Here is a 12,290-nt window from a genome sequence, read left to right as displayed (position 1 = left end):
CACATTAAGGTCATGGAGGGGCTTAGATGCTAGTCCCCAGACCTCAACATTATAGAAAATAGAAAATCACAGAATTGCTGGTTATCTTTATTTACATGGTGCTGTTGCACACTAAGGCAGACAAACACACAGACTGCATCCCTTGATATTGCACTACTCCTTGCCTAAGGTCATGTCTTATGATGTTGAGCCCTAATAATCACACTGAATGAGTTGTTTGAAAGGTTTGCGTACACTGGCTCCCCAGTCAGCTTGGCCTCATCACACACATGCACACACACACACACACACACACACACATGCACGCACACACACACACAGGCTGATACCCAAGACACAAATGTCACATGTCCCACTGCAACCCTGAAGCGCAAAGCAATGCCTCCAACACACGCTTTTCAGTTCTTCTTCTAATATTATCTTTATCTCTCGTTGTCTACTTTCTGAGCACTTGCCCTTTTGTATTGATGATAGCATGCATTTATCTACTGGAAACTTTAATTTAGTTGGGAAGTAGAAACAACCTTATAGATAATACTTAACCCACTGATAATATCATGCGTAATAAACTGCATAACACAGGCTTTTGATTTTTTCACGTTTAACATGATTTCACTTGATTAGTCTGACTACATCTGCAAATCTGTGATCACTTAACTGGTAATTAATGACGCTGTTGCTGACCAGTGTCACTTTGTTCCACTCTTAGTTTCACAACTGCCGCTCGTATGAGCGTGACACGAGTTCGTCATGTCACACTCATGTTATGTATATAACGGCATGAACCTGATAAACTCCAGAAAGTGTTGAAGTGCTTAGTAGTGTGAAGTCGGACCCTGGAGTCTGTCCAAGTGTGGGCTGTTTTAGGAGGCCGTGTGTATCTGTGTTCTGAGTGTTTAGACTGAGGTTCCCTCCCTGCTATGTGTTTAAAGTCAAGCAAACTGTGTTATAAAAGCTTTGATAAATGCGATGGTGTATATACTCTGTGCGCTGATGTGTATGTTAGTGTGTGTTAACAGAAAAGACAGAGAGAAAGTGAATGCAACTGTTTTCAGATAAGCAAAGGAAACTGACTGGATTCAGGTGGACAGGAGGCTGGATTTAAATCTATCACTTTGGTTGGAGTGTGTGCGTGGGTGATTTTATGTCTTTGTGCACATGCTATGCAAGACGCGGTGAGGGAGGAAGGGAAAGTGGGTGGGAAATGTTGGTAAAGGAAACATCTGTCTCTCTTTTCACAGTTCCAGGGATGGAAGGATGTAGGATTGAGCCACTGGTGTGTGTGTGTTACGATCATGAAATGTGAACTCTTTTACTGATTAGCACAGCAAAGTAGAAAGGTCAAATATTAGATGTTGTGCTGTAGCTAAACAGTTACAGAAAGCTGTTAATGACCGTTGGCGTTGTGGTCATCGGGATTGTTTTTGTGCTGAGGAAAGAATTAGTAATTAAACCAAGCCACTAATTCTCTCTAGTGGTATTGCATGATGAATAAGAACCTAAAGTGATTAAAACCTTTACACAGTACCTTTTATATTTACTTTGACAGAGAACATTAGGAGTAATTGACCTCGACGCTGTGCCGGGTAACGCCATACAAGGCCACTTAAATCAGGTCAGGCAGGGAGAGCAGCATCAAGAACACAGAACTAGGCAGGCAAAGATAAACATTGCTCTAACAAGCACATTTATTGCCTGATTTACTATGATCGATAGCAAATATATTCTTGACACAGCTTTGCAAAATCCTAGAAAACTGTTTTGACATTATGTCACAAAGGTATGTTGAGATTGGCACTCAAAAATAGCTATGACCACTTCCAATAATTATGCTAAAATTAATTTTAAAGTATGTTCAGCTCTGACTTGTAGAGAACTAATAGAAAAATCATGGAATAAAATGCCAAGAGAGGAAGGTAGGGAGAGACAGATGGCTTCAGGGTCGGGGTGGGATTACATCAGGGAGTGACTCAAGATCCCGTCTTGTTTCCAGTGATTATGGACAGGTTGACAGAGAAGGATTCCCGTGGACTATGATGTTCACAGATAACATTGTGACTTGCAGTGAGAGTAGGGTGAAGGTGGATGAGGGACTGGAGGGGTGGAGGTGGAGGAATGAAAGCAACAGAATCTGTGTACAACTGAGACAGAGGAGGATGGAAAGGTGAATATACAGTATGTACTGAGTGTCAGGGGGGATTTATGACTGATAGTAGTAGTAAGAGTGAAAGGGGAGGTTTACAAGATATGGTGTGGTGATGGTAGTGCTGCCAAAAACAGGAGGCAGAGCTGGAGGTGGCAGAGCTGAAGATTCTTAGATTTTTGTTGGGAGTGACCAGGATGAATGGATAGGATTAGAAATGAGTAGATCAGAAAGACAGCTCAGATTAAGCGATTTGGAGACAAAGTAACAGAGCCAAAGTTGAGATGGTTTGAAGATCTTAGAAGATGGACAGTAAATGCATTGGACAAAGGATGTCGACAGGAGGAGAAGAATAAGATCACAGAGAAGAATGTGTGATTGCTAAAGATAGGGATATGGAAGCAAATGATCTGCTGTGCTGCCCCCTGAAGAGAGCAGCGTAAAGAAGAAGAAAAAGAAGTTCAGCGTTGAATTCCGTGGCAGCATTATCAGCAATTAACATTGCATTTTTGCTTTGACTACTAAGGGTTATTGGTTCGGGTCAAGCTCAAGTAATGCTCCGGCATTGCTGCTCTTTTAGCCTGAGCCCTAAATCCAAACTGAGGCGTGAGGGTGCTGAAGGCTATGTTTGGTAAAATGTCAAGCCAAAGCCAAAAGCTGGCCTTATTTTACTTCACGGATGTAGAGAAACATCTTCACTCATTGTACCTTCCCCCTCCGCTGGGATTTACCGAGGTGCAAGATAAAGGTTACTTAGTGTGGGTCATATTGTAAGCGTGTGTGCAACAGAGGTTCCAGAGAGTTGAGATGAAGGAAAGTGGACATACCTCCTACCTGCTCAGTTATGAAATTTCTTTCCAGCTCTAATCTTGTCGGAGCAGAGCTTCCAAACCATTCAAGACAGACCTGCTCTAACTTTCCTCAACTGCAGCTCAGTGTTGTCACATCCTAGAATGAAGTTATTTAGCTTTGTTCATACATGCAAGGCTGGACTTGCTCATCGCTTCATGTATATTAGAAGATTAAATGTAAGTAAAAGACAGACAGTAAACATCAAAATAATCAACATCCAAAAATAGAACTTCCTTAATACCCTAAAGAAGGTATTCACAGGGAAGGATAATATACCTAATAATTGATTGATACTAACCATTTAAAAATACTGTATATTATGTGACCGACTTTAGATTCCTTGCCTGTAAATTGTCAACACTAGTGTGAGAAAATGAACTTTGACTGGAGAGCATTACAGTTTACGACTCACACCTACACACGAGGGGATTGCAGCTCTAAATAGGCCTTCCAATTTCATTCCTTGTGTCTCCAGACGTATTAATCTGCCAGGTTTTTTTTTTTTTTTTTTTTTAAATCTCGTCAAAAGAATCCAACATCCCGGTTATCCTGAGACATTTTATTATATCTGTTTAAATGCACTTGTACAGTCATTCTAGCACTGTGTGTTCAAGAAGTTTTCTTTTAGTGGAACTGGAAATTTGATTTTAAAACCTGTTCTTGTTTGTGCTTTATCCCTGAGGATGTATGGATGTGAATGCTATGCATGGGTGTGTGTGCAAAGCTCTGTTGGTGCAATCATCAAACTTGAGAAAGCACGATTTGCTTTATTCTCACATTGTTCGGACGCTACATTTTTGCAACGTTGCATGAAAGCCGAGCACTGCTACAGTCAGTGTCAGTGCTTATGTTGGCCGTGGACGTGCCGTTCAAAACATCAAATGCTCGTCAGAAGTTCAGAGTTCCTGTTTTCTTTTAGGAATGCCAGGCTTTCCATTCCAGCACTTTCTTCCCCAGGGTGGGGGAATAAAGCTGGTTTACTCTTATTTGGTCATTTATCCCATCCTCTTGTAAACAGCTGCGGAGGGCACTGGGGGTTTTATGCATGTGTATATGTATAAAACCACTTAAAAAATTTTGAAACTCACCCATATTCACATTTATAGTATTGCACCATGAACTCTCACCACATCCCACAGTACGAGCATTTGAGATGCTGGTATCCATGTATTTGTTCCCTTGGCTGCAAAATCTGTTTTGTTGGTTGAAATATTTGGTTCTGCAGTTTTTAGACTTCTCCTGTAAATTGTTTATATATTATGCAATGATTGCTGTGGAGATGTTTGTTGCAAACTAAACATTAAAACTAAAGCTAAACTAAGCAGGCTTGAGCTGGTAACTTTTCTAATATAAGATCAAAGACCGAACCTTTTCTTCAAGCGATAGTTATATCAAGCTGTAAGCAAGAACGCAAATATTAAATTGTCTTAATCCTGCTAACAAATAAAAACATTTGTTGGCCGTAAAACCAAAAGTTGCTGAAATGGTCGAATGAAAGCTCAAGGCTCAAGTACCAATCAAAAGTCAGTGTCAGTGTGTCGATCCCCGCCCTTCCCCCAGTCTGAGTGGTAACGCATCCTCTGGTAAGATGCTGAACCATGAGTTTAAAGTGCTGTATGAATGTCTAGCAGAAAGTGCTTTGGGTGCTCAAACTGAGTAGAAAAGCAGTGTATAAGTACTGATCCATTTACCATAAAGTGTGCATTTTTCTTCTTATCGCATCACTGCAGTTCCAGTAAATCGATTAGTTACTCTCTATTTTGTAATCTGCAACTGGGAACTTTTATTAGACTTTCTCTTTGCTCTTTTCCACTTTGGCTCTTTGCACTCCCTTTCCTCCCACATATTGAACTGTTGGCATCTTTTTTCCCCTCCACGTGACCCCAACATACACATGTATTCACACACACAGACACACTCACGCACACACGCACTCCATCTTCTCCTCTCGCTATGCTAGCACACGGCTGAGGTTCTAAGTAAACATGAACTAAAAGGTTAACTCACTTTGTTCCTGCTCCCTTTGCCTTATTAAGTTATTGGATGAGCTGCTGGCAGATTGCGCTTGTCATACAGCATTTGGTTTGTTTTATTTCAAAGGTCAGAGTTTTTGTGTGTAAGCTAGTTTCTACATCAGACCTGGGATGTTAGATGTTAGATTTTATTAGATATTAGATGAATATATTGTGTGTATGTGAGCAAATACATCGCGTGTACAGGCAGTTTTTCTGACTTTTCTCCTCTGCGTGTTTGTAGGGTTGCCAAAGCAATGAAACTGGCCTTGTATGAGACTCCCACAGGCTGGAGATACTTCGGGAACCTGATGGATTCTGGGCGTTGTTCCGTCTGTGGGGAGGAAAGCTTTGGGACAGGTATGACCTAGCACATTCACTTACTATCCAAACAGAAAAAAGCACTGCCTTTATAAAGAGAGATTTGAAATTGCTGAATGTTATGAGTACAGATCTCTACTGAATGCAAATGCAAGGCAGGATCAGCTGTTTAGATTGTGAAAAGAGGATCGCTCATTCAAATCCCCGGACTATCTTTGAAAATGTGAGTGGGAGTATGTGCATCCTTTCCCCTCAGCAACAACTGGTGCCTGCAAACAAAGCTGTCACTAGAGGACTGCAGTGGCCAGCAGCTGCTGCTGCTAAATGTGCAGCAAGAACTTGCTGAAACAGTCACCACCACCACCACAAAAAAAACCTTTACATTTTTCCCTACGATTTTGGTCTTTTTTGCTACTTTTGTCTGCCAATCGGCTACTATTATAGTCTAAGTTTGCCAAAAAAGCTGAGCTGTAAGAAGTCAACAAAATCCAGCCTAACAGGGTAAGACATGTGACACGTTATTACTTTGTACATTTACATTTTTAAGTAAGTCAAGTCAGTTAATATTTATAATGCTAGGGTTTGTTTAAAAGCTTTATGGTCATCTGGTTCGTAATATTTCTTGCTCTATTGTTTTGTTTGTAAGTGTTATTTTTAAAGACGATATTTTTTAATTTTTTGGCATTTTGGCCAATCCGACTGATGCATCGCAGGATTCATGGTTCAGTAGCTTGCTCAAGGATAATTCAACATGCAGACTGACGTAGCCGATCTACTAACCTTCTGACTGGTAGACGATCAACTTCCCCTCCTAAGCCATAACAACCCCATCAGCTCAACAGCTCATTCCTTAGCGTCCCAGCTAAGGAATGAGCTGTTCCTTAGCTGGAGAGAATCTCCCTGGTCAAAACTGGTCGGGGTACGACGTCAAAAACTGAACCATAGATGGACGCATGTCACAAAGTTAGAAACATAGATCAGATTATTGTAAAGAAGAAATTAAATGGATTTGTCTTTGTTTTTCTTTTTTTTTAAAAAGGACAACTAATATGGCTTGCAAACGGTTTATCAAGTATTCCTGTATATTAGTTACTACTGTAACACTTTTAAGCTATTTATGGTTTTGCCCTTTTAAATTCAAGTTAATTTGTCGCTTGGTAACTTTAACAAATCGGACTCTTACAGTCGTCCCCTCTTTGTTCACAGTGTCCCTATTAAAAACTCAGGAATGTTTTCATTCTAATGTAAAATCAAATCCTCAGTGTGACAGCAGGTGGACTCAAACTGCAAAAGTTCTCTTGATAGGAAGTCTAACGAGGACATCCTGACGACGTTTGAGTGATACCTCCAACTGATGTCGTGGTAACCTCGGCAGCCATGGTTAAGCTTTTATTTTGGAACTACTTTGCTTGCTGGGATGCAACCAAAAGACAAAACACTACCAACCTGTCACCTCTATTTGTATGAGAGCTGGAATAATATCATCTAATAACCCTGGGTAAAAAACGTGATTTATAATGTGACTCCAGTTGTCACAACTGTAATTTTATTTTTATTTTTTGCTGGTTATAAACATGTTTATTTCTTATCTTTTCACTTTTTATTGTTCCTATTGTCTTGGAGCAACTGTGACCACATCATTTCCTTAGGGGTTAATAAAGTATTCGGATTCTGATTCTGATCTAAACATGGGCGTCTGTGGGATTGAAGCACTCAAGTGGACATTACAGGAACTGCAGTTTCTGCCACTGTGTTGGCATCATTCCTGCTTGGTTCATTCCTTCCAGCTCTTTAGTAACTAGCGTGCTGTGTGTAATATTATTGATGAGTGATGAGATTGCTTAAAAGGAAACAAACAAAAAAAGAACATTCAACTATTTATCAAATCATCATTTTCCTTTAAAGGTGAAAATTTCCCTATTCCGTTCTCTTCCAGTCTGTTCGAGGTCTACGTTTATAAGCAGTGCATCCTGCCTGCTCATAGCTCCATTCAGAGTCAACTAATAGATGAGAGGGCTGTGACCCTGACTGCATGTGTAAATAATCCCCATTCTTCTGCTATAAAAGGAGACAGGGGCTCCCTGAATCACGGCAACAAACCGACACTCCTCCAGTGGTAGCGTTTTGTGAATACTAATGCAGACACGCACTCACGCCGGAAAGTATAAACAATTCATAAAAATACAGACATGTATAGGCTTGCATTTTAGATGCGTGTCCCTCTTGCTACAGTCCGAACCTCACCCAAAGTTTAGTCGTTGTTCTCTAATTCCTTGTGACTTCCTCTGCTTCTTTTTCTTTCAACTACTCAACCCTTTGTATTCACTAGAGAGGACACATTTAACATTTTATAACTTGAAGTAAAAAGAAACACGCCAGTGGGTGTGAACAGAAGAGAAAAGACCCATGATTGTTGCAAACGGAGGAGAAGATGGCGAGCAAATCCAAATATGAGAAGTATCGAGAAGGAGGAGAGAAAGAGAAGGAGCTGAGACTCAGAGAGGACTATGGGAGCTTACTCGTTATCTATCCATGTAAGGCAAAAAAGCTCAGAGGGAGCCCTTCATAGTAAATCATCAGAGCTGCACACCACTCTTGCTCTCTCTGAGACACGCAGCAAGAACAGTGCTAATTTAGAGAGCTATGTCAAACTTTGTGGGTTTTATTGGTGTCACTTTGAAAACAAAGGCACATCAGGTTAAGCTTTGTTGACATAGATATTAGATGTCTTTTATTAGGTGTCAATCTCCGCCACCTTTTCTGTTAAGATGAATGACAAAGACAGAGAATGAGGCAGGGACTTAACAATAACAACTGCCAGTTTCCTAATGTGCCTGACATAAAGCTTTAGGTTCTTATTTTTAGTGTAGATGTTGAGAGGAATAGTAAAACAGACACAGTACTGCTTTTTAGTTTTTATTTACTTTCCGATTTATAAAATATATATAAATCCAGCTTAAAATAACAGCTCACTTTCCATTTAAAGCTCAAGCAGGGGAATGTAACACATGCTTAACCTCAACACATACCTTTACAGTGCAGCTGTCTCTGAGAACAGAGCGAAAGCTCCCCAGTGAAGGAGACTGTGGGTGTGATGCGCTCCTCTGTTTGAGTTTATGTTTGCTCTGGGCTGGCAGGAAAGATTGTTTGTGTTGCAACTTTTTGTACGTTTCCAAGAGCCCGAGGCAACTGTTGCGAATTGGATCTGTGAATGAATTCAGTTGAATGTTGTAGATTAAAATTAACCCACCATTATACAGTTACATTAATAATTGGTCAATACAATAAACATTCCCTTTAGTTAAACTGCAGGTGAAAGTATTGTTCCCTTTCTTTGATAAAGTAACAGTTCATAATTTTAATTCATTGTTACTGTAACAAGATTCAGATAGTAAAATCAAGTCGAAACATGCAGCTATTACTAGGAGATGGTTAGCTGAGGTGGTATAAAAAATGAGAAGCTAGATAAAATAGCTAGCTTAACTCCAAACTAACATGTTTTTCCTACCTTGGTACCGTATATCTGGATTTAGTGGAAGTCATGTGCTAGGTAATGGCACTTATGTAGGGCTTTTCTACTGAATTTGAGCCTTACATTCTACTGCAAAGCTCATTCACCTAATCATAGAAACCTATTCATATAGCACTTTTATCTATACCTTGAGACTGAGATTCAGCATCTTGTCCAAAGATAATTTGAAACGTATATAATAAACAACTTCTTATACAGACCCATGCTAACTGCTTATCCTTGTTTCTAATGTTTGTGTTACACTGAGCTAAAGGGCTAATCATAATCTCCAAAATTTAAAATAGCCTTCAATGTCTTGCATGAGGCCACATTTAGCTCCACTGCAGATTTTTATGGAAGTTTAGCCCCAATAACTAAGAGAAGTTTACACAGAGATGTTGAATTTTGCACGTTTTCCTTCTCTTCCAGGTTCTGACCACATTCGTGAGAAGGACGGTTTGTGGTCCGTGTTGGTGTGGTTGTCCATTATGGCAGCCAAGAAACAAGGTGTTGAGCAGATTGTCAGAGAACACTGGGCCAGGTTTGGGCGTAACTACTTCTGCAGGTAAACAGCTAAGTAATCAAAACATTGTGTATCTATTGAGGTTTCTCATGTGACGTCATGTGCACATTGCTCGAGATTCATCCGCTATATTATGGTGCGATGCAACCACACGTTGCTATTAAAAAAGGCTTATTCCCAAGTAGTTGATAGTGGCTCCTGGAGGGTGATGTGGTATTGTTGTCAATGTGATAACTTCAAAATGAGACGATATATCATTTTCAAAATTATACCATGCAAACAGGTGCATGTACTAAAACTCAGGGGTCAGTTTGAATCTCAGTCACCTCAACCTTAAGAGGTCAGAGGTCAGTTTTTCTGAAAATCTTATGAATGCAATTTCTCAGAACGAGTCACCTAGGATTTTGAAATTGATAACACATGTGCATCTACTAGAAGGCTAGGGGGCAGCACTGGTAGCCACAAGCATTTTCATGTTTGGTTTTCAATACTCGTAAACTTCTAGCCAAGCCGTAGTAAAACTTGACAAAGTGTGACACAGAAATAGAGACGATTTGCCTTCAAAGCAAAAGTTGTTCAAGAATCTTTTACTTTGAAAGTTAATGGTTCCTGTTTCCATTTTTGCATTTTTGTTGCATTTTTACAGTTTCACAGCAGTTTCACAGCAGTTTCACAGCAGCTCAAAAAGTAGCTGGATGGTGTTTGTAGGCAAGCCTGTAACTTCCATTCAGACTACGGACAGCCCACGATGAGTGGTTGATAGATGATAACTGACTGGCCTCTAAGCTGGTGTGACTAAAACCTTATTCACTTGATCCTACAACGTCACTGTGATTGTCACACATCCAAAATAGCCTACAAGCTAATGCCGTGTGGTTACCTCAAATCTTTTCTCACTCGTTTACTAGTTTTTGTCAGAACCTTCATCATGATTGTGTGAATACATGCTGACTAACTTCAGTAATAACTTCTCTTCACCTCGTCTTAGTCCTTACCAACCCCGCATATGCCTCGCTGGCTTTCACCTTAATCCACCCCCTCCCTCCAGTCCTTCTCACTCGTTCTTATTTTAACTTCTCCCCTGTGAGAGGCACAGATAGCTGCCACAGTCAGTCTTCCCACTGATAGCTGCAGTAGTTTTTATGTTCCCACAGAGAGCTTCTCTAAACTGATGCTTGTTTCCCACAACACATAAAGTAGATGGACAGGTTATACAAGACGTGTCCCCAGAATCTCTGTGGTACATCTCTTGCAATTTAGAGCCCTTTTCGGTAACATAAGTAAGATGATGCGGCAAGAAAACTGAACGTACCTAACATAAGCAAACTCTCCCTTTTCTGCTTTCATGACCTCATTGAGTCTTACGTGTGTTCATAAATCTTGTGTGCATCTTATGATTGTCAGGTTTGACTATGAAGGTCTGGACCCACGTGCAGCCTTTTACCTAATGAGAGATCTGGAGGCAGTAATCTCAGACAAAGCATTCACCAGCCAGAAGTTTGCTGTAGGGGACCACATGTACAGCGTGGAGAAGGCTGACAACTTCGAGTACATTGACCCTGTGGATGGAACAGTGGCTCGAAACCAGGTCAGTGTAAGGAAGGCTGTAACAGCAGGATGTTGCATGACACGTTATTATTTGGCCATTCACACTACATCTCTGACCCAAAGAAGCCCAAATGGGAATATACAGCCCACCATGGGAAACACTCCAGTAGATACGGTGTGTACTGTGGTGCAGCTCTTGACTTCAATCGTCCAGCTGCAGAACAAAGGCCAGCTGCCAGCATAAGCACCCTGAAAAAGGAAAAATTATTTACAACAAATTAAACGTCAGCTTCCGTTCAACTCCCACAGTGCCACCACCCTACCATATAAGGTTAATTACACACTAGGAGGGAATCCCAAGACCAATTTATAAATTGCACACAAGGGAAAAAAAATTCTTCAAGAATTTCCCAAATATGGGATAAATAAAGTGTTTCTTATCTTATTGTTGCCCACCAAAGCAGCCAATGCTGGATGTTCTGACAAATGTGAAATGCATGTAGTGCAAAACTGAACATGGTGACGACACAGGCATCACTACAGGTGAAGGGAGCACAGGTCAACAGGAAGGCAGAGTTTAAAAAGCCCTGGCTAACTGGCTAGGTGTTTTACATTGTGACGAATCCCACTCAGCTAATCTCAGGACCCGCTTCAACAACGGAGAACAACATGTCAGGTGACGCTGTGTGAGGCAGGCAGGACTGGACCCAAAGTGCAGACTCACAGGCAAGACTGAACTTAACGAAATCTTTATTGCTGAATTTATAGATACATAACAAAACTGAGAAGGCTAAGGGCAGACACTAAACCGACATACAGAGAATTATCACAACGCTCAGGACACACAGCAAGAAGGAGTTCACGACAGACACAGGACAAGAGACTGTCAAAATAAAGCAGGAAGCACAAGAAGCACACAATAAGACTCAGACTGACTACTACATGAAAGACGAGAGAGCGAGGGACGAGAGAGACACACAGAGAAACGACTGGGAAAACAGGCAACTAAACTAGGAGTCTGACAGGCAAACAAACATGAGGACAAGACTGACTTAACTGGGAGATTCTGAGGGAAGGACACAGAGACAAGGACCTAAAAGGGACCACATAACAAACAATACAACTTAAATTAGAAATACAGAAAAAGTAAAGAGCGGGAGAAAACGAAACCAGGAAACATAAGTCACACCCCTTCCCTGTCCCAACTCACCTGTAAACCAATCAGCATAGCATGAACCGACACATTAATTTAGCATAGAAGGACCTTAAGCTGTAACAAGACAGATCGGTAGATCCTTTTGTGCAAAAAAGTGCAAAAAAGATTGTTTTAAATAGTTGCCACTCAGGCTAGAGTTACTCTTAGAAGCTGGGTGCTATTAG

At 40.7% G+C, this 12,290-nt stretch overlaps 1 protein-coding gene across 1 annotated transcript in view; it reads left to right on the top strand.

Moving 5' to 3' along the window:
• pgm5 (phosphoglucomutase 5) overlaps nucleotides 1-12,290 on the top strand; it is a 29,739-nt gene that overhangs the window by 7,154 nt on the left and 10,295 nt on the right. The window contains exons 7-9 of the mRNA XM_005918970.3: nucleotides 5,252-5,367; nucleotides 9,269-9,404; nucleotides 10,767-10,950. Of these exons, the coding sequence (XP_005919032.1) occupies nucleotides 5,252-5,367; nucleotides 9,269-9,404; nucleotides 10,767-10,950 (436 nt within the window). The remainder of the gene's footprint in view (nucleotides 1-5,251; nucleotides 5,368-9,268; nucleotides 9,405-10,766; nucleotides 10,951-12,290) is intronic.

This window comes from Haplochromis burtoni, unplaced genomic scaffold, assembly GCF_018398535.1.
Source record: "Haplochromis burtoni strain Fernald_Lab_line unplaced genomic scaffold, NCSU_Asbu1 Contig_34, whole genome shotgun sequence".
Taxonomy (NCBI): domain Eukaryota; kingdom Metazoa; phylum Chordata; class Actinopteri; order Cichliformes; family Cichlidae; genus Haplochromis; species Haplochromis burtoni.
Note: the sequence above shows the minus strand (reverse complement) of the source record. Positions and strands in the feature narration are given on the sequence as shown.